General features: G+C 25.5%; 4 protein-coding genes across 7 annotated transcripts; 2 read left to right on the top strand and 2 right to left on the bottom strand.

Moving 5' to 3' along the window:
• Positions 1–456: 456 nt before the first annotated feature.
• Positions 457–4,682, bottom strand: LOC112690282 (60S ribosomal protein L9). 2 transcript variants are annotated; one of them, XM_025564261.1, is made up of 4 exons: positions 4,574–4,682; positions 3,783–4,034; positions 3,502–3,712; positions 457–585 (listed from the first exon to the last, which is right to left on the bottom strand). In XM_025564261.1, exons 2-4 carry the CDS (start codon positions 4,032–4,034, stop codon positions 482–484), a joined length of 567 nt encoding a protein of 188 aa, XP_025420046.1. In that variant the 5' UTR covers positions 4,574–4,682; the 3' UTR covers positions 457–481. The 2 variants fall into 2 exon arrangements, with proteins under 2 accessions (XP_025420046.1, XP_025420047.1); XM_025564262.1 differs by having other exon boundaries at positions 4,520–4,594.
• Positions 4,683–4,766: 84 nt separating this feature from the next.
• Positions 4,767–20,576, top strand: LOC112690280 (palmitoyltransferase ZDHHC23). Its single transcript, XM_025564260.1, has 6 exons — positions 4,767–4,864; positions 5,519–5,712; positions 11,319–11,927; positions 12,045–12,221; positions 12,529–12,758; positions 20,388–20,576. Exons 2-5 carry the CDS (start codon positions 5,600–5,602, stop codon positions 12,746–12,748), a joined length of 1,119 nt encoding a protein of 372 aa, XP_025420045.1. The 5' UTR covers positions 4,767–4,864; positions 5,519–5,599; the 3' UTR covers positions 12,749–12,758; positions 20,388–20,576.
• LOC112690283 (nuclear cap-binding protein subunit 2-like) lies at positions 4,818–5,495 on the top strand. The gene has a single exon (XM_025564263.1). It carries the CDS (start codon positions 4,930–4,932, stop codon positions 5,407–5,409), a length of 480 nt encoding a protein of 159 aa, XP_025420048.1. The 5' UTR covers positions 4,818–4,929; the 3' UTR covers positions 5,410–5,495.
• LOC112690279 (coiled-coil domain-containing protein 191) lies at positions 8,946–16,090 on the bottom strand. Of its 3 annotated transcripts, none has more exons than XM_025564258.1 (7): positions 15,634–16,090; positions 15,102–15,166; positions 14,940–15,032; positions 13,772–14,858; positions 13,476–13,630; positions 12,934–13,103; positions 8,946–9,393 (listed from the first exon to the last, which is right to left on the bottom strand). In XM_025564258.1, the coding sequence occupies exons 1-6, from the start codon at positions 15,772–15,774 to the stop codon at positions 12,962–12,964; spliced, it is 1,683 nt and encodes a 560-aa protein (XP_025420043.1). In that variant the 5' UTR covers positions 15,775–16,090; the 3' UTR covers positions 8,946–9,393; positions 12,934–12,961. The 3 variants fall into 3 exon arrangements, with proteins under 3 accessions (XP_025420043.1, XP_025420044.1, XP_025420042.1); XM_025564259.1 differs by having other exon boundaries at positions 13,772–14,855; XM_025564257.1 differs by having other exon boundaries at positions 13,772–15,032.
• Positions 20,577–22,069: the final 1,493 nt, after the last annotated feature.

The raw sequence follows: 22,069 nt of genomic DNA, 5'->3' as shown, positions 1-22,069 counted from the left end.
CATTGTGCTTTATTATTCTACTAAATAATATTTAGACTAGCTTAAAAGTTAAGTTTTAATATTTTCATTAATTACAGAGTTAAGTGCTGTTAATCTTAATCTTCTTAAAATCAATTGTTGGTCGTTTGTCATTTTCTTCGGTAAATAATAGTTATCCCATTCTGTAATTAGGCATCTACTTTTACAACTAATTAATAATTAAGTTTTAAAATATACTAAAAATAGACACCATGTTGAAACCACATTATTTGTGCAAAAGATCATTCTAAGAGGTCTTTTGTGACTATACCCTTGTCAATAATCAATACTTAAGTGTGACTTGATATTTAAAAATAATAGTAAACAGTGGAAAATATACCAAGGATCATTGATAATTCAAAAATTACAAGTGTAGAACAAATACTGAAGTAGTGTACATTCATATATAAGGAACTGTTTAAATAAATAAAAACATTGTTAAAATGTGTAAAATAATCAAGTTTTATTCCTCTTGTACAACTGTTGTCTTTTCAGATACATATAGACCATCCAAGAACTTACGAATATCCTTGTTCTTTACAGTGGTAGACTGTTGGATTAAAGCAGCTATAACAAACAAATAAATCATACAAAATTAAAAATTATTAAACAGTTAATCCTAAGGTAATAATCTATCTATCTTACTTCTTTTGACTTTACATCATTGAATGATTAATAATTCGAGAGTTGTTAATATAGACTACAAATTTAAACTTAGAAATAATTATAACTATAATAATTAATATTTTATTATTTATAATTTTTATTTAAAGTATAAATTATTATATTTAATATTATATTATTTCTAAGTTTAAATTTATAGTCAATAACAACTGTTGAATTATTAATTATTCAAAATTCTAAAGTCAAAAGAAGAAATAAAATGGGTACAGATTTAGAATAATGTGACATTTATGATTTAATTCAAATACTGTTGCTTATTATTAGGGCTCGGAAGTTGTTGCATTTGCATGTTTTTTTTTTGCACAATTGGATTTATTGCTAAATGAGCTAGAAATTTGTTCCAAGACACTACGAAAACCATATCAAAAATTTATAGTGCATATTTTAGCATATTTAGTGATTTTTAGATTTTATAGCATATTTCTTAACTTTACAATTTCTTAGAGCATATTTTATGATTTTTGAAGATTCAGAATGAAAATTCAAAAAAATAAAAAATTCATTCATTCATATTGAGAGAACTTTCTTAATATTCTTGTATTGTATTTTTCAAATTTCCATTTGACATTAAAAACAATGTTTTTCTCCTATTGGTTTATATAATATACATATATTTATAAATTATAATTACTGCTAGCTTCATCTAAAATAAAATATTATACAAATATCAAATAGGAGCAGCTGCTATCGAATATAACTATTTTTCTAGGAAATAATGATTATTGAACATTCTACTAGTGCATTTTATTTTATTCAAGAAACATTTTTAATGCTATTTTATTATTATTATTTTTTTTTTTTAAATCAAAATTATTTTTATTACTTTGCTTTTTCTATATTTATAATTTTATAAAATATTTGTGCAAATGAAAATTTTGTGTACAAAAATAAAATATAAGTGCATATTTTTAGAGCATATTTGTACTTTTTTAAGCGCATAAGTGCATGCATATATAGTATTTTTAAAGTGCATTAAGTTCCGAGCCCTACTTATTATTCTTGATCCTCCTAATAACTTCTATAAAAAAATTAATTTACATAACTAAAACACGTCCTTACACTGATCAGTTTTGTGTGAAAAACCTATATCTTATACTGCTAGTTACATTTTACTAATTTTTAGAATTATTAAAATAAAGATAATTTTATTAAAACATCTATTGAATCATTAAATATTTAATTTTATATTATAACTAGCCAAATTTAAATAAATATGAATATATATATATATATACTCTTAAGATTTTTGTTTCAACTAAAATTTTTCTGAATTTAAAAAATTAATTCAAGATTATTTACTATCTAAAAAAAACATGTGAATTAGGAAAAAATAAGCATTTTCTGCAGGTTTTTGTTAGGGGTAAGGAAGTAAAATTAAATCAGGTTTATAAATAAAATATTGAAATTACAAATCAAAATGTTTAACTTTTATTTCATATTTAGACACCACAAAAAAAAAGTATAATAAAATCGACTATCGAGAAATCGTAGTATCAAGGTTACTGATATTTTAAAGTTAAACGGAACATTACAAAACGTTCAATATTGTCATATAATTATTGTTAAGAATTTAATACAAATAATATTTATATTTCATATTATTTAGCCATTTTGTGTCTTCAAGATAAACCATTTTTTTCCTATGTAGAATATGAAAAAGCCTTAGAAAAATTTTTTAGGGAGGGGTCACAACCCCCAAACCTCACCACTAGTTGTGCCACTGGTTACAAGTACTCTGCCCTAGTAATAAGTTAAAAAGCAACCTATGGATTCAATTAAAAATTAATAACTTTTACATATTTTTCTGTAATCTTACATACAGCTTTAAAATATCAGTTTTATGTTTCCCAATTTTTAATTTAAATTTTATATTCTTATACAAACAACATACAAAATAAAAAGTATTTTATATTTTTAAAAATAAAAAACTGAAAACGTCAAAAGAATAATATGTCAGATTGTCAGCTGATAATGTAGCACGAAATAAAAATATCATGATAAAAGATAACAATTTATTGATAGAAGTTAGAAACATGTTCATATTAATGATGTGACTAACATCAACTAATGCAGTTTGATAGTTAATTAATCTTCAGTTTGTTATGACCTAGAATAGTTAATCGTAGTATAAATGTAATGGATAAAATCATATTTTTAATCTACAATTAGTTTTCATCTGAGACTAGTTAACTAGACATTTAACTGGTAATTGATAAAACAGCCCTAATAGATGTAAAAATTTTAAAATTAAAACTAACAGTTATGGGATTAAACAAATAATAAAATATAAAAGGAATTATGAATGGAACATTTTAAAACAAGGATTAGGGCACAATCCTATTGTTATCCTTTTATTATCCTCACGTGTGGCACATATGAATCAATATACAATATTAGAGAAAGAAAGATTGTTAGAAAATCATGTAATATTAATTTTGATTATTTCACTATCCAGACATCCTAACAGAAAACCATGTACACAAACGGATAGCAAAGGTAGCACTTAATAAAACCATTAAACAGCGATATTTGTTTGAAGAAACCCAAGCCCAAAATAAATGGTTGAAAATCATATACCAAGTGCTACATATGTGTAACTCGGGTTGATTTAAAGAGATCCTCATGTCACATATGTGTCAACTGGCCGGGAACATGTTCAGTATTTTTATATTTTTAACTTCATAATTAAACTAAGATTTTAACTTTAAATTTAAACAGTTAATAAATCATAATATACTAAGTAGAAGAATTAAATCTAGTAATTTTAATACAAATGTTAACTTTGAATAACATATTTACCTGATCGAGAAACTTTTTCAATATCATTCCCTTCAACAATTAACTCGTCCTTTTGCTTAGAGTTGGATACTGAGACACCAGGCGACATCTTTACACGTCTGATATATTTCTCTCCCAAGAAATTTCTGATTTCAATAAGAGAGTTATTCTCAGAAGTAACACAATTAATGGGGAAATGAGCATATACAGCTCTCATTTTATACAAGAAACCCTAATAAAACAAAAAAAAAATAAAAAAATATGTTTTTTTTAACGTAAATTAATTTAGTATATTCACTTACTTTAGTAACACCCTTGATCATGTTTTCAACATGAGTACAAATGGTTCTGACAGCAGCCAATTCTTTTTTAGTACCAAACCATTTTTCAACAGTTAAAAGACGTGGGCCTTTCATGTATATATCAACAGCTAAATGTTTGAAATTCCTTTCTAATGAACCACGGGGTCCTTTAACAACAATAATTCTTTTGTTGACAGTAACATCAATACCATCAGGAATTTTTACAGACTGGTTGGCGTTAATGGTCCTCATCTAGACATAAAAATAAACATTTTTAAATATTAAACTTGAAAAATTTTTCTCTAAAATAAGGCTGATGGTTCAATATCATGTGTAGTTAACAATTTTATGTTTTTAAGTTTTAGATATTTTAATTATTATGCCAATTAATAAAAAAATTATTTATTTAAATGTCAATAAAAAAAAACCAATGAAACATGTTACACTGCGAACGAGTATATTCTACATTTAAAACCAACCCTTAACTTCGAACTGTAACCAAGTCAAATAGATTATTCGAAAAATTAATGTATTCAAATAACTGATCAACAAATAAAACTGTAATTAAAACATAATAATTGTACACATAAGCGAACATTAAGTATTAAAGAACGTAAGCCGAATGTCCCAAAACGGACATAACAAATGTCATTTCGTTGTCATAACTGTCCAAGTGAAACCGCAGATTCCAACCAAAATCACGTAAATCAATTAAAATATTAGTAAAGAAAACTTACTTCTACGATTATTTATATTAGAAAGATGTTTAACTTAAAACAAATTAAGATTACCTTGGATGAAAATCCGAGTACACCGAACACACGAACTAAATTTTGAGAAGAGAATATTGTTTGGGTATAATTTTGAGGTTAGAAAAAAATCATGTATACGTGGTATAAGTGGTAAAGATTGCTTTGACTATTTTCCACAACCACTGTATCATTGTGGTTAATTTCGCTACAAACGCCGAGTACATTTTCCTTATCATCGTACTTATCAGTTGTTTGCTTTCGGCGTTTGTAGTTTGTGAATTTCCACTTTCTATGTTTGAACGTTGTTTATCCAAATGTTCTGAAGATACTGTAAGTAAATAAATAAATAATTTAATACTTAGAAAAAGCCAAATTCCGTATTAAAATATTACACAATGAATGATCTAAGCTCGTATAGAGATCAACACTTCAAAGGTTCTAGAAGTGAACTCGATAAACTGTTACGCTTGTCGTTAACCATGTATGTCGGCAACTTAGCGTTTTATACTACAGAAGGGCAAATATATGAGTTATTTTCCAAGTGTGGTGATATTAAACGCATTGTCATGGGTCTAGACAAATTTAAAAAAACTCCTTGCGGTTTTTGCTTCATTGAATATTACACAAGAGAAGACGCCGAAAACTGTATGCGTTACATAAATGGTACTCGACTTGATGACCGCATTATACGTACGGATTGGGATGCTGGATTTGTGGAAGGAAGACAGTATGGTCGAGGAAAAACTGGAGGACAAGTCCGTGATGAATACAGAACTGATTATGATATTGGACGGGGCGGATACGGAAAAAATGCTCAACCTAAAGCAGACATGATAATATTCGGAAGAAATAAAGATGCATTACCAATGGAATAACTTAATTCTACTAAATAATTGTCTTTTTATAAATTTTTTTTTTTTTTCTAAGTAAATGTAATTTTTCTGCGAAATGAATGTAAATAAATATATATTTTATATGTTGTAGAAGTATATTGAATTCAAACAATTGATTATATGATCATGTTTTTTAACCTTGGGAAGTGATATTTTTTATTGCTACATACAAATGAATGATAATCAATCAGATATTTTACATTGCTGTGAATATATTAACATGAACGAAGAAAAGTCTACTATAATATCAGACCTTTGTCCGCCATGTGGAAACTGCTGTTCTAAGTAATTATATAAAGCCTTTTCATATGAGTGATTGTTATTAATAGAAACTCATTTTTTTATTATTAACTGACATTAGTTATATTCATTTTTTACCATGACAATTTAAAATTAAAACTTAAAATAATAAAATTAGTCAGGTAATATAAATTTATAATAAAACCATGGGCGCTTTAAGGGGGAGGGGCAAGACAAGGCACTTGCCCCCCTGGAATAATGTTATTTCCACAGAAATTGGTAAAATTTCAAATGATAAATTAGTTTCTAAAAATAGGGCTACTAAGTTTCCATAACATATTATGTCAACGCACGGCTGACGGCTATCTATGAAAATTATCATTAATAATAATCAGGCTATTTTATCTTAATGTATTTTTTGAGTGATGTTTTAATTGTATATTATACATAAATGTCAGTAATGTTTTAATTCATAATTTTAATAATGACGAAATATAATAATTTACTATAAATAAAATGTATAAAAAAATTTTCATTTATTTTTTAAATGAATTTTGCCCCCCCCCCCCTAGTAAAATGTCTGGGGACGCCCATGAATAAAACAACTAGTTCAATTTAAATTTATAAATCTTGTGTTTTTCTTTTTAATACCTACTTAATTAAAACTATGAATTATTAATTTTATATAATTGTGTGGGTAAACAATATTTTTGGAATGTATTATAATGGACATTAATGTTAAATAAATTTTATCATGTTGAATAATTTTAACAGAATTTGGTATATAATTATTTACAAAGAAATAAAGGAGAACAATTGAAAGTAAAAATAATATACCTATTTAGTTGTATTTATTATTACAAAACATTAAGGCTAGTTGTTATATTCTACCTTACAATAATTTTTAATATATAGACTAAAAATATGACTTTTTTATGTGTAATATGTTATATTAATAATTTAAAATAGCATGTAGATGAAATATAGATACAATATTCAACCTAGAAATAATAACTCTTAAAAAATTAAAATGGTATAAGGTAATCAGAAAACTATATTTCAATATTAAAGTATTGACAATATGTATATAGAACTGTATACAATTATGTATCATGTTAGGTTAGAGGTTCCCAACCTTTTTTGACTCACGACACCCTTTATTATTTTCTAAAAATTTGGAGGCGCCCTATAGCCTATGCCCTATATTCAGAATATAGAGCATAGGCTATTATTATTCAGTATAAACTATAGAATATAATATTCTATAGTTTATACTGAATACGCAATTCTAATATATCATATATTTAAATTTATATTTTGTAACTTCGGTTTTATTTAGCATTAATAAACAATAAAAATAAGATAAAGTCACAAGTATTTCAACGTAAAGAACTTTAAAACAGTTCACATCAAATCGATAGCAATGGAACCAGTATGAAAATTAAAATAGATTGAACATCTTAATGTTGTTGACACACTTAATAACAATTTTATACAAATATAATAGTAAAATATAGCCCATATAATGACTATTAAAGTTATTTTTCATATTATTTTCGTCTACAGGAAATTCATATTAACAGGTTAACTGCCACAGCAATGTTTAATGTTAATAAAATATTGTTAAGTATACCAGTTTTGGTACACGGCTAAACATTACGCTCATGCTACGTGTACTATTTAAGGTACACTGGAATCATTGACAAATACTATTCAAATACTTAAAGCATAAATTAAAAATCTTATTTTGTTATTGTTTTAGCTTAGCGAAATTGACAAACATTGTAACAAATGGTATGCGTTAATTGGAAATACTACAGTGTACCATATCTGGTACACGTGGCAGTTAACCTGTTAAAATAGTAAATTATAAATATACTAAAAACCTCATTTAAAAATTTGCATTACTCTTTGCAATAAAATTAACTTAATTTAGATACTTTTAAATAAAATTAACTTAAAGTTAACACGTTAATCTTAAAAAAAAGTAATTTATTAAGTTAAAAGTTAATTTGTAAAAAAAGTAACGAGTTAATTAACTTAATTTTAACTTTTAACTCGTTAATGCCCAGCAGGCGCGCACCCAGGATTTTTGTTTGGGGGGAGGGCTTAAATATTTTCTTACTTTCCTTACACACAAGTAAACAATTGTCATTAATTTTCTATTAATGTATAACTAACATAATAATAAATTTTGAAAAAAATTGTACCTTTCATACCTATCATTGTAATACTATACTTGTGACGATATGATATAATGTATAATTTAATGTAAAACATATTTTTTAAGGGGGCTATAGCTCCAAAGCCCCTCTCTTGGATGTGCCACTGATGCCCAGCTTTAATATTTATTAAAGCTATATTTTCTAAAACCAGTCAAGTAGAAATATTTTCTCTATATTTAATATATATTCAGTTAGAATTTAAAAAAACTTTTATAGATAAGCTTAGAAAACAAATAGTAGTATCAGAATCCAAATACAATTATGACAGTCAACTAAATATATTTTTAATTAAACTTGTTCAACTCAATAACTTTCTATATAATTTAAATTAATCCATATTTATAAAATATTATTTTACTATTACTCTTATTTACTAAAGTGTTATTAATAGGGCCCGGATTTCAATGCAAAGTGCATATTTTTTTGGTTGATCATACACAATGCTCTCTAAGAACACAATTTGTTTCATGTAACGAGGGCTTCAAAACTACAAATTTTATTTTGCATTTTTTGCATATTTCGACATTTTTTCGTTTTTAGAGCATTTTTAGTATTATTGGGTCATTTTGTTGATTTTTAATACATATTTATTCGATTTACTAAACAAATTTAGCCTATTCAAAATAAAATCAAAAGAAAAATTATTTTCTTGATATTTAAGTAGGTTTATCAGGTTTTTCCATACACATTGTCAATCTTTATTTTTCGATTCATCTTATCCTAATTTATTATTGACTATGGAACGTCACCAGTATTAGGTCAAATAACAAATCAACTTTAGTTCGTATTACCTCGCAGACTTTGCTTGTATTACGTGTGAATGTGATTTTAATGTATTAAATAATGCCCAAAACAAAAAAAAAATATTTCATTTTTAAGTTCATTTTTGTGGTAAAATGCCTTTTTTAAGGACATTTTCAGCTATTTTTTAGAGCATATTTGTATGGTTTTAAGTACATTTAAAACTGGGCCCTAGTTATTAATATAATTACTGTGTATTTAAATAAATCTGCAAATATCTTATATAAACTTATAATTGTTTATATATAAAATGTTTATATATTATAAATATTCAAATATATAAATAGATAATGTTAACTTTTTAATTCCCGTTAGACATAATACATAAGATGTCCAGTGGCACAACTTGAGTTCAAATCTTAGGGGTGCTACAATAGTTAATCCTTATAACAGCAGCAACTCCGCCCCACACCTTCCAACATTATATGCTTTAAATATTTTATTTATACTATAATTATATTCAAAAAACTAGAAGATGTTAACACATTTTATTTTGAATTATTGTATTTTATTATTTTTAATTATTAAAGTGTTAAACATAATCTTCTATCAATATTAACAAATGTGTTCAATATTTCTTCCGGAATAATTTTGATTGCAAGATCTCTCTCTCAATGTTAATTATACTCAAGTTAGTATAACACTGTTGTACCATACTAGCATTTTTGCTTTTAAGCACTCCGTTTGAATTTCTTAGGTCCTGAAATCAGAATATTATAGAATTTTTTTAAAATTAAATAATTTTATTATGTTACATACTTAATAACTTATTTAATATGCACCTTATAATGCTAAATAAATTATCAACTATTTTCATAATCCAAATTCATAAAATGATCAATGGAATTTGCCATCTGAAGATTTTTATTTTAAATTCTAATCTTTAAATTATTAATAGAAAATAAAAAGTAGGAAAATAAATAATACGCCTCCAATATGCTTCTGGCACTTCTTGGTAATTAGCTCTAACAGTAGTCTAGTACTAGCAGTAGTAGTAGTCGTTTCCAAATGAAAATTCATCTTTTTTTTAGTAATTAGCATTAAATGTTTATAGTACCTTACTAAAACAAATAATCAAACTCGCCAGGATGAGAGACTTCCAATGATACATTATTTGTACGAATATGTAGTTCATGAGCTGGTCGACTCTTAAAAATGAACTGGACGAGTCGAATCAGTGTTTCAAGAGTTGGCGAATTAGTGACTCACTGACTCAGTTTAACTTACAACTCACAACTGTACTACTATAGATACACGACTCCCTTGATTGGTTTACAAATTCAAACGGAAAATGTAATACCAACATAAACAATAGTTCCCTTCGGATTTGGTTATTAATATTTCCATTGTTTCTTAAAACAAGATTTCTGACTTTCTCAGAAAAATTCTAACGTACGCTTATAATCATAATTAGTTTCATATGCAATAAGCTATTCATGAATATGGACTATGAACTTGTGAGTCGAATCAAGAGTCGAGACTTGAAGAGTTGATTAGAGTAATGGTAATCTGATTCAAACTAAGTTTAAGAGTCGATTCTTTGGTTCAAGTCATTACACTGAACTGAGTTGAAAGATTCAGTTCAGCATAATGAGTTGAAATTCCCATCCCTAATTATTTGTTTCACGAAATTGTACAATTTTCAACCATGATTCTAAGAATGTCTTATTTGTTCTCGTATTTTGAAATTACACAATGCCACTATTAATAATAATTTCAGTGTTCCCAATGTTAATATTATTCATTACCTATATTAGTAATAATATAATATAATTTATATAGGAGATAAGAAAATAAATAACCGATTATGAAATCTCTTTAGTAATATTACATTGTTAAAACTGTAAACATTTTAAATTACAAAGTCATGGAACTTGGGGATGCTTCTGCACCACTGTAGTTGCGCCACTGAAGATGTCTGTCTTTATGTAACAATAAAATAATTCTTCAATTTACAGATATTTGGAATTTTTAACCCCACTGTTTTAATTAAAATTATATTAAATAAAATAGAAAATCTTTTTCTAATCAATATGTTCTCTGAAAATATTAATTTAATTTTTACTAATATTTATTAAATCTAGGATAAAAATTTACAAAAAATGTGTGATAGACAACTTATACAATATTAAAGCAAATTAATATTTTATGTAGGTAATGAAACAAATGAAAACTGTTGAAAAATTTTATTTTTCATTTTAATTTAAGTTTTGTAATTTCTGGTTTAGAACTATTTTCTTCTTTATGGATAAAGCTTTTAAAAGTTATTTATTTGTTTTCTTAAATTTTACTTAAATAAACTGCATTTATCAATTCTATATTTATAAAGTGTATATATTATTAATTTCTAATAAATTTAAAAATCAAAATAATACTAGTTGATACCTACTAATTTTTATCTGTTATTTTTGATTATAAACTATAATTTTTAGGTTTTAATTAAAATTTATTTTTATGTCAAATGTATTTAATAATATTAATTTTATTATAATTACCTTAAATTTTTCTTATTAGAGACACTTAGTTTTAAAAATATTTTATTATTTAAATTAAACACCCTGAATTTAGTTTACAATAAATTTATTTTTATTATTATTCATATAACCAACATTTAAATTGTTTCAGTTTGTTGAAGTGTCCACCATCTAGAGATATAGAAATAAATGTTATGGTAGCAAATATTCAAGATCGATTTAGAATTCCATGGCAAGGAGGTGCAAGACGTATTTCCTTAGATTCTGCTGTCCCATTATTACTTTTTCCTGCTACTCTTTATTTCGCTGCTCAAGGTTTTTGGCCAACTATCTTACTATTTCCATTGGTTGCATTATTCCTTTATTATATTCATTACACAGTTCGCAAATATAGAGTAGCCACAAAGTTTTTTTATGTTTGGACCCTTACTTCTGCATCATTGGTGTTTATGGTATTCCAATTCATAGTTGTCCCTTTATTAGATATAAACAGCTTAGAAAATACCATAATTACTGTCAATATGATTGCAACCACAGTATGTTTTTATTTCACAAAGAAATATGCAGTAAAATCTCATCTGAAACCTGATTTAGAATTGACTAATGTCAATGATCTAGTTGATGCCGATGAAAATATAGTCTTATTAAATGATGCTGAAGAAATTCAATGTAATACTTGTAAAAAAGTTGTTCCACCCAGAACATATCACTGTTTTGTTTGTAAAACCTGTATTATCCAGCAACATATACATTCCTATTGGTAAGAAACTAAAACCTGCATTATTTATATTCATACAACATAAACTCAAAAAAGTCACTAAATAACTTATTATGTAATTAAATAAAATAATATTATTTTCATTTATTTATTATAAAGGATTGACTGTTGCATTGGAAAATATAATAGAAAACCATATATTGCTGGTCTCATTTTGGGTACTATCATGTTTACATTTTTATCAAATCTAATTCTTACTACACTTTGTCATCCTTTCAATGTTTTTGCAACAATTATGTTACCTGATGACTGCAGTGATGTATACTATGATATTATGTAAGAATATTATTTGAATAAATGTCAATTTATTTCAATATAAATTATGTATAAGGATTAGGTAAATTCTAAAAATCCTCAATGATTATTTGACTTATTAATATTATATATATTTTTTTTTAATTTAGTTTCATGGATAATGTATTTTTAAATTTACTATTAGTAATTGTAATATATTATAAAATGACTGGCCTTTATGCCATTTGTTGAGTATTAAAATTAATTGACATTTTAAGAAAATTTTGTTTTTTCAAAATAATATAAACTATTTTTATGTTTGACTCATAATTGTGTACATTTTTTCTAGGTATGGTATTTGTTTTGTATCCGGGTTGTATTGTTTCGCAGTTGCAGTCATATTATTTTTCATGTTTATTTATGATACATATATGGTTTCATTAGGAATCACCTACCACGAATGGCAAGAAAATTATAAAGATTATAAAAGAGATCGTTCTTGGTTTCTATCGAGGCATGTTATTATGAATGTATTATCTAATTGGAGAGCATTTTTTAATAATGTCTGATCACTACAAGGTATTAATTTTTTAGTATTAAATTGTTCTCTAATTTTTAATACTTTATATTGTATATTTATTATTCATTAATTATTACAATTAAATATATTTACTAATTATTTAATTTATATGATTAATTTTTATATTTTAAACTTATGAAGTTTATTTTTTCTAACTATACCATAATCTTATACCTTTATTGACGATAAATCATTATCTTTATTAAAGTTCTGGTGGAATAAAGTCCGGTAAAATTTCTTGAACCTTTTCATGCCACATTCGTAATCGACAATCTTTAAGTCTTTCCTTGTATACAATTTCCGGAAACCTCCTCCAGTTGTCAAAACAACGTTTAATTATAATTCTAAAATCATAGTTAAATTAATATTTGTTATGTGATAAATGTATCTTAAATTTATTCTATGTTCAAATGCCTAATGTATTCATTTATAGATTTATATTATAAGATTTTTTATGAATAATTAATAATTATTAGGTAGGTAACAGGTTTATAAACAATAATATATTATGCATAAGGATCTTGTGGATTTGTTCCTCTTTAAAATTATTCATAATTCACAATATTTGTTTTTTTTTTTTTGCTGAATTAGAGTTTTAAAGCTTTTTTAAATAGACTTCTAAAATAAATTATTAACCGTTAATATCAAACTAGGTTTTTTAAACAATAAAATAGCACTCATTCATTTTACTTTAAAAATTTGGTTAGCTTAATTACCTGTTATGATAAGATTCTGCTTCTAACATGGATTTATAAGTTTCAGCATTAATTTCCCTAACATAGACAAGCCATTTTTTAAAGCAAAATTCTTGAAGCTTAAAATCATGCCAATCATCGGCTACTTGTTTTTCCTTTTTATGTTCTTCTAAAATCTATTAACAAATAATTTTGCTCTTAATTTATTTAATTAAATATACTAAAGTAATTTAATTGAATATATTAAAGTAATTAAATTTATAATTAATTAATTGTATTTAGCTAAATTAAAAATCTTGTATTGTCCCACTACATACCTTAAAGAATGCAAGAAACATTGTCTTCATTAATTTTTGCTTATAAAACTGATCTGCCAAAAATATTTTCTCATTTGAATTATTATTAACGAAAAATCGCCACTTATTGAAGCATATTTCAAGCATTTTTTTATCATAAAAATATGAAGCTTCTCTAATCTGTGTCCTTACATTCATTAAATTTTCGATAAAAGCTTCAAGTCCTTTTTTTAACAGACATTTTCGATAGAAATTATCTGCAATTTTGATATTATCTCTCAAAATCTTTCTTTCCATTTTTCGTTTACATTCTTCGTTTTTTTTTAATTTCATATTTTCTCTAGCTTCAAATAATTGTTTACGCTTTAGTTCCATTTGTTCCTTTAAGCAATTTTCCTCCAACTGTTGTTTTTTTCGTTGTTGTTCCTGCTCCATTTTTCTGCGTCTTTCTTTTAATGCTTCCCACTTTGCTTGACGGTCCAAAGCTCTTATTTCCATCCTATTTAATATATCTGATGCATTAGCTTTTAACGCAACAGTACTCTTTGGTGGTACGTGTTTTATTTTTAATCTTTTTTCAGATTCATTAAACGTTTGCTTTATTAGTTTTTGATTCTCGAGCATCGCTTTTTCGGATTCCAATTTTAACTGTTGGAGTTTCAAACGTTCGATTTCTTTTTGTTGTTTCTCGAGTAACTTTTTTTGATTTTCAATTTTAATTTGTTGCCGATCGTAAGTCGTTTTTATCTGTTTAGGTACTATACGACACCATGTTTTTTGCATTTTGGAGCTTTTCTGTTGATCAACATGCAATTTTTCTTGTATTTTCGTTAAAAAATTATCGATTTTTTCACATCTATTCTTTCGTTTGAACTTAAGTTTCTTCACATAATCCCTCCATTTGTCCCAGTAAATTCTTTCCAAATCCATAATGAACACTTCTGAATTACAAATATTATTGTTCTCTGTCCTATGAATATCATTATCATACATTGGATATTCAGTGTTATTATTGTCATTAATATTGATGTTTAATTGTTGTACGTTTATAACAGTCAAATTATTTTCCAAGATAATATTTATCTTATTATCGCCATCGAGAACACTACTAATTTTAGAATTAATATTTAGAAAATGATTAATTTTAGGAATAATATTATCGCGAAACAAGTGATTTTTTCGTACATACTGGTCAATATCACTTATGGGTAATTTCATAACAATTCCTTCTTTACTTTCTTCTCGAAAACCCTTTCCCAATTTCCTCCTGTTATGCGTGTACCTGTCAATAGGTACATACCATTTTAAAAACGCCTATAATAGTAATAATTTAAAAAAAGAAAAAACTCACTTTTTTATGTTCGAAATTACTCTTTTGCAATCCCGTTCAATTAACCAACGATGTTCGTCTTCTGTCTACAATTGTATTTTAGTCGAATTAATTATTTTTTCTTATTATTAAATCAGCACGAATTTGGTTTAAAATATTAAGATTCAAATAATTAACAAAGTAGTTAATAAATATAATTTGTAACTAAAGGAATTATCTCGTAAAAATGAATACTAATTTATCGTGAATATTATTAACATTTTTCCGTTTTACTTTTTAAATATTTATTTTACTGTAGTTTACGTACTACCTAGTTATATAAGTTTACTACAGTTTCAAAAAATAAAAACACATTCAATTTGACGTTAAAAATTTTAATTTTACAAATCTATTGTAAATTTAAGTGAAGCTAGTGTCTAAAATAAAACATAATTTATTTTTAGTTTTATACTCTATATATATATACTCTAGCCGGTTGGTAATTAGGTATTTTGCAAAAATAACATATTGTACATACATGAATACATAATATTTGTAAAAAAATGTTATTTACCAAGCGTCTTTCAGAGTTTTTAATAATTTTTTCCAATTTTTTTCTGCTAACAATGCTGTAATCTTCTAAAGTTTTGGTGGAAAACTGTGCGATATCATTACACTGGAAGTTAATCGCTTCTTGGTTGATGTTGTACGCCATTTTCAATTATTTTCATATACTTGAACATACATCAATGAACAGTACTGTATAGGCGTACAGCGTTTGTATAAATATACATGATTAGATTTTACACCGATGTATCAATAATACAAAGTAGTTAATTTTACTCGTAGGTAGGAACAAACCGGACCCTACCGGTAAGAAAATGTTTACATGTTATTAGTATAATCACCATGGTGATCTTAAAATGTATTTGAGCAACGTTCTGTACCCTACACAAATAATTAAATATAAACACGTGCATTGTAGATTCTTCTCTATTCTTGGCGATTAATAGGTTTATAATTTGTAATAAGTTTTAATTTGTGAATAAATATTTAAGTAACAATTATAAGTTTATAACTACTTACCTAAATATATAGCTGTTATATTACGACTATTATATTATTATTAAATTACTTATTTAACTTGATATATTGATATTTAATTTTATTTATGTACAAAATAGATCCCTCATAATTGTTGATAAATTTTAGTAGTTAAAATTTTTACTTCTAAAACTCAGTTTTTGAGTTCATCTTATTAAATTGAACGAATAAATCATGTTGTGATTTTGCAATATACATATTTCTTTCACTGTAGATTAACATCGGGAATTTTACAAAAATGAACAGTGATTTTTTTTTTTTAAATATTTAATTAAATATCTTATTTTAAAGCGGGAAAAAATATACTTTTAGCCATCCAATTTTAATTTTGAAAATAAATTTAATTTACAATTATAAATCGGCTACTTTCTATGGTAAATAAAAAACGCATCCAATCATGTTGTAAAATGCAACTAAAAGCAATACGTACTACTTAGGTTATTAATTAAAAAGATAATTATTAAACTATTTGAAGTCAAAAACACCGATGCTGAGACGCGCCATGAAGCTTTTCATTTGCTAATCAACTTACAAATTTTATGTTCTTAATATCATTAGTTGTTTGATACGATATTCTTTTCAAGTAAATCTAGTCAGTAAAAGTATGCAAGTAAAGGCAATATACTTAAAAAATGGCTTGAATATGTTAAAATAAAAAGTGTTTTAGAATTTATTAAGAACCATAGAGATCAATTTGATTAAATTTTGATATAAGTAACATCAATAACAGTTGAATTAGAGGTAGATATTGAAATAAGAGTAATTCGGAATCGTTAAAAAAAAAAAACTGATTATGAGAGTTCAGATGATGCAGATCATAGAACTACAGTCGGAGAATTTAAACATGATTCTTTTCATTCGTTAATGATCGTTGTTACTACTTCATTGACAGATCGTTTTAAACTTTTAATGAATTAAGTTAATTTATGGAATTTTTCGTATGATTTAAAAATATACCTGAATATTACAACAAATTATTGAAACATTGTATTGATTTACACCAAGGATTCTCAACCTTTTGAGGTAAATGACTCCTTTTATATTATTTTATACTGTCACGCCTTCACCATAATAATATTTAATTATGTTTTATGTATAAATATATATCTATTCACTTCTTGTATTCAACCCTATGGTTGATTTCGCAGTCGGATACGCATTCTCCACTTTTCCTTGTTTCCAGCTAATATCTTTACCTCCATGTAGCTTGAAAGTCCAGCATCAGAGATCATTAGCTCGACAAATGAAGTTCTCGGACGTCCTTTGTCTCTTTGTCCTCTGTTCGTTTTTCTATTCTATTAACTAATTTGTTTTTGTGCCTGAATATGTGACCAATTATGTTCCATCGTCTTTTATTATTTTGAATTCATTCTCTGCGTTCATTTATTTCACTAATTATGTTTTCGTTGATTCTACCCAACTTACTCGTAGCATTGATTTCCAACACCACATTTCAAAGTTTTCGAGGATTCTTTGTTGTGCCTTATTTAGTATCTAAATTTTATAGCCATATAGCGCCACATTCTAAGCATATAAATTTAAGAAGCGTTTCCTCGCCCAAATACTAATAATCATACTATTGGAGCATAAAATGTTTTTCTTATTCATGAAGCTAACTTTGCCTGTGCAATTTTTCATCTTATTTCCATGGTGCAGCCACCTTGGTTAATTTAACTGCATTAGTATTTAAAATATTCCTCTTTTTCAAGCAGCCAATTTCCTGCTTGGATATTAATTCTACAGATTCGGTCTAATTTTTGACAATCTAAATTATGCCTCCATTGTTGGTTATTGAATAAATTACAGTATGAAAATTAATAAGATTGTTTTAAAATATTTAATAAATTATATTTTAGGAAAAAAATATTATTATTATTTAAAATTATTAAAAAAAAATTATATTCTATTATATTAACTTTCTTAAATACTAAATTTTAAATGTATTATTATTAAATAGATTAAAATTATTGAGTATTGGTACTGCTTTCAATTAATTGTAACTGAATAATGTCTTGATTAAATATAAGTAATTAAAAATAACGTTTTCGTAAATGTTCATGCCTCCCTTGATATTTTATCACACCTCCCTTAGGGGACACGTTACCCAGGTTGAGTAACTATTGTAACCACTGATCTATACAATCACTTTATAAATGAATCTGACAGTGGCGTATTCGCGGGGGGGTGGGGGGTTTCATGGGGTTTGAACCCCCCCATTTGCCGTATTTTTTTTAAATTATTCCAATAGTTTAATAATAATTGATTATTGATTTTATTGATTATTATTTAGTGGTTTATACGTCATTAATTACCAGTATCACGGTTATCTAGTTGGATTGGAGCACGACCATAGAATATGTTTTATGACACAACCACGCTATCAATTTTACAATTTGGTGACAATTTGTGATAATGTGGTTTTTTAAAAACAGTACAAAATTTGTAATTATTATGACTATGGGGGGTTTGTATACTTTTGTATTCTTGTACATTTTCAGAGCCCCCCCCCATTGAAAATTCCTGATAACGCTACTAGAATCTGACTATGGTAGTGATAGAGTCGAATTATACATAGAGATGATATTTGATTAGAACATTAAGGCGGTTGAAAGTGGACTATTTTTAAGGGGTTGAGTATAGGCAATATGTTGTATTCATTGGGAATTGCTTGTGAGTGTGTGTGTAGTAACTGATCATTAGTGTGCGTGAGTTCCTCGAACGCGTAATTATTAGTTTTATCAGTAAACAGTTCAACAATAATTTTATTTCTGTCACAGCGCGCATTGTATTGTATCCTTGTCCAGTATTTACAACTGCTGTAACCACTTCTGTATTTATGCACACCGACGATGAATTATTACATTCAGTTGGTATGACTTCTAATTTGTTGCACACCATACACTTAAAAATAAGTTCGGAATAAAAACCATTTTTTTTTCATTTAATAAAGTAAGATATTTAAATGAGCAGCCAAAAAATGGGTGGTTAATTTTCTGAATCAAATCAAATAAATTATTTATATTAACAATACGTCTACCGCCAAAAATGAACCTAGTGAAAAGAAATTAGAAAAGTATATTATATGATATGCAGTCTTGTAAAATATTCGAATACAAGTATTTGAATACTTGTATTTAAATACTTTTTGAAGTATTTATATGGTATTACTTTTGGAATACTTTTTAATTGTATTTTTACCAAAATTTAAATACTTGTATTAAACAAAACATAAAATAAAAAATTAATTTCCTACACAACACAGACAAGGAGTAAACAAATCCAAACATTTTTTCAAAATGAAAATTGGACTTCTGGAAGTGTATGTTTTTTCTTTTACTTATTGGTCTAAATGCACGAAAAAACAACCCACTTTCAACCGTTTTAAGCAAAAGTTAATTTTTCGTTTAAACGATAAACGTTTTTTGTAAAAATATTTTATAATTTGTATAGACACATGCTCATGTGCGGAAAATGAAATATAAGAGGAGGGTACAGGTGTGTAATAGCAAATTGACCCATGAGACTTTATATATAATATTCTTTAATATATACACTTTTTTGACGGGCTTTAAATTTAAATGAATTATTTTTGAAAGATTCAAGTTCCAGTAAACTCTTTTCCTCTCTTCTAGTTCTCTGCTAATACTTGTACATTATATATGGAAATAAAACAATAGTCTCAAACATACAGTTCATAATACATAACGTTATATTATACATTATATTCATGTAAAAATTAGTGTTAAAATTTTGATTAACTTATTTTTTTTTATTTTTTTTTGAAGATATATATTTTTAATATTTACAATGCTTTTTACAGTGTAACCATAAAATAATGAAGACAAAAAAAATTCGCTAACATATTTAACTACAAGCTTTAAACGCATAAATAATAATTTTCTAGTTCATACATGGTATTAATCTAAATAAAAATATAAGGAAATATTGAAAAAATAGTCTGAAACCTTGATACATTTTTTGATTTATTAGATGTTTATAATCATTTATAGATACTTATAGTCATTCTAAAATGTTTAAAAATATTAAACATTTATGATATTTTATTGAATGAGATGTGTAATATTTAAAAAATATGCCTATAGTGGTTAAAAATGCATACTCTTCGAGATGTATTGTGTTGAAGCCCATTGCCCACATGAGAATGCTAGAATAAAATTATTTATAAAAAAAAGTAACGATGTCTACTTTTTTTATTTATTTCAGAATAATATTACTCTTCTACAGGAAAACCAAAATATTTCGTTCCATATAGGTACATACAGACCGTGACCAATTATTATTGTAGTGCGTGTCATAATGAAGTTCCAAGTATATACGTATATACTTGAATGTTTAACGGTAAATTATTGTTGTATATAATGTTCTAACTATAAATGATTCAGACAGCGATCATTTTGCAATTTAACATTTTTAATATTTTCAATGTTCATGGTTATTTATTTATTTTATATATTTATTATATTAATGTAAATTTAACCTGTCAGAATGAGAATAATCCATATCACCTGTATATTATGATAATATAACCAATAGAATTGATGTAGGTACATTTTTAGCAGAAAATCACAATCTTATATTAAGTCACGGAATACTGAACACGAATAATTCGAACACGTCGACTTTTTCGCTTAATAATTATGAGTAATATACAAATTATTGTACATTTTAAACACAATGGTATGGATTTGACTATGAGAACTTAAACCAAAAACAATGAAATAATGTGATTTTTATTTGGTTTAAAGTACATGTGAGATAACGTTTTTCTACATATTAATACCATGGTATACCACTTACGTAATTTTTAAAAACGAGAATATTTGTTTGTTAATTTGCACACAATCGTCTAATCGTTATATTTCATAATTTGGCTAACCTATTACACAGTTTAGAAATGGTACAAGGGTTAGTAAAATACAAAACATGTTTCGAGAAAGTTATGTTAACATCGCTAAAAAACAATAAATGTATGATATTATAAGTTTTATGAGTTGATTTTTAATTAAATCTTTTTGATAAAAAAATAAATCAACATTATAAAATCATGGGTTAAGTTTTATATTATTTCTTGTTATTTCTTTTTTTGGTTTAATAATAATAATTGTTTTAACATATAGAATAATTTTACGTCGTGTATTTGTTTTTCAATAATCATTAGTCATTGAACCGATTACTCATTGCATCTAAGTCCTAAATTACATAAAATACCAGGAAATTAAAATTTCCGAAATCTGAGTTGTTCTATACCAATTTGAATATATTGACTAGTCCTAAAATTATAGTACACGCACACATATTCATATAAAATATTATTGTTTAATAATTTGAGTTTCTAACTTATGAAAAATACTGTTTAAAAAATTGTTTTCTTCGAAAATGTTTATTGTATTATTAAATATTTAAAAGTAAAATTAATAATATTTTCAATGTAAATCTAAAAATTAAAAACATTTCACACTGTTCTACTGGACAGTGTTTTTAAAAATAAATAATAAGTATTTACAAATATTTTCATAAATAAACAAATAAACAACGAATAACTATTAATCAACCAACTAACTTCTCATTTACGATAAATAGGTATACTATGTTTTATGCACAATGTTATATATATAGACACTCAGTGTTTTTATATTAATACATATGTATATAGATCTACTTAAATGGCCAGAACACGTATGTGCAGGTACGCTTTAATTAAATTTAGATATTATGATACTATAGGTACAAAAAATATTTAACCTCCATAAATTAATATAAAACTATAATAATTATTATTATACTCATTATTTTTGAGGTTTAATTTAAATTTATTTAAAATACACGTTTACGGCTTCAATATATATATATATATATATATATATATATATATATATATATATATA

This window comes from Sipha flava, unplaced genomic scaffold (genome assembly GCF_003268045.1).
Source record: "Sipha flava isolate LNK unplaced genomic scaffold, YSA_version1 49_pilon_pilon, whole genome shotgun sequence".
In the NCBI taxonomy this organism is placed as follows: Eukaryota; Metazoa; Arthropoda; class Insecta; order Hemiptera; family Aphididae; genus Sipha; species Sipha flava.
This window is presented reverse-complemented; position numbering and strand designations above follow the sequence as displayed.

What these genes read in the sequence shown, in the direction of transcription:
- LOC112690282 (XM_025564261.1), bottom strand. Translation starts at nt 4,034, where the DNA reads ATGAGGACCATTAACGCCAACCAGTCTGTAAAAATTCCTGATGGTATT. An exon ending in TGATCAAGGGTGTTACTAAA is followed by an intron (nt 3,713 to 3,782) that starts GTAAGTGAATAT and finishes TTGTTTTATTAG; the next exon opens with GGTTTCTTGTATAAAATGAG. An exon ending in TGAAAAAGTTTCTCGATCAG is followed by an intron (nt 586 to 3,501) that starts GTAAATATGTTA and finishes TGTTTGTTATAG; the next exon opens with CTGCTTTAATCCAACAGTCT.
- LOC112690283 (XM_025564263.1), top strand. Translation starts at nt 4,930, where the DNA reads ATGAATGATCTAAGCTCGTATAGAGATCAACACTTCAAAGGTTCTAGA.
- LOC112690280 (XM_025564260.1), top strand. Translation starts at nt 5,600, where the DNA reads ATGAATGATAATCAATCAGATATTTTACATTGCTGTGAATATATTAAC. An exon ending in TGTGGAAACTGCTGTTCTAA is followed by an intron (nt 5,713 to 11,318) that starts GTAATTATATAA and finishes AAATTGTTTCAG; the next exon opens with TTTGTTGAAGTGTCCACCAT. An exon ending in CAACATATACATTCCTATTG is followed by an intron (nt 11,928 to 12,044) that starts GTAAGAAACTAA and finishes TTTATTATAAAG; the next exon opens with GATTGACTGTTGCATTGGAA.
- LOC112690279 (XM_025564257.1), bottom strand. Translation starts at nt 15,774, where the DNA reads ATGGCGTACAACATCAACCAAGAAGCGATTAACTTCCAGTGTAATGAT. An exon ending in AAAACTCTGAAAGACGCTTG is followed by an intron (nt 15,167 to 15,633) that starts GTAAATAACATT and finishes ATACAATTGTAG; the next exon opens with ACAGAAGACGAACATCGTTG. An exon ending in GCAGAATCTTATCATAACAG is followed by an intron (nt 13,104 to 13,475) that starts GTAATTAAGCTA and finishes CTATGATTTTAG; the next exon opens with AATTATAATTAAACGTTGTT.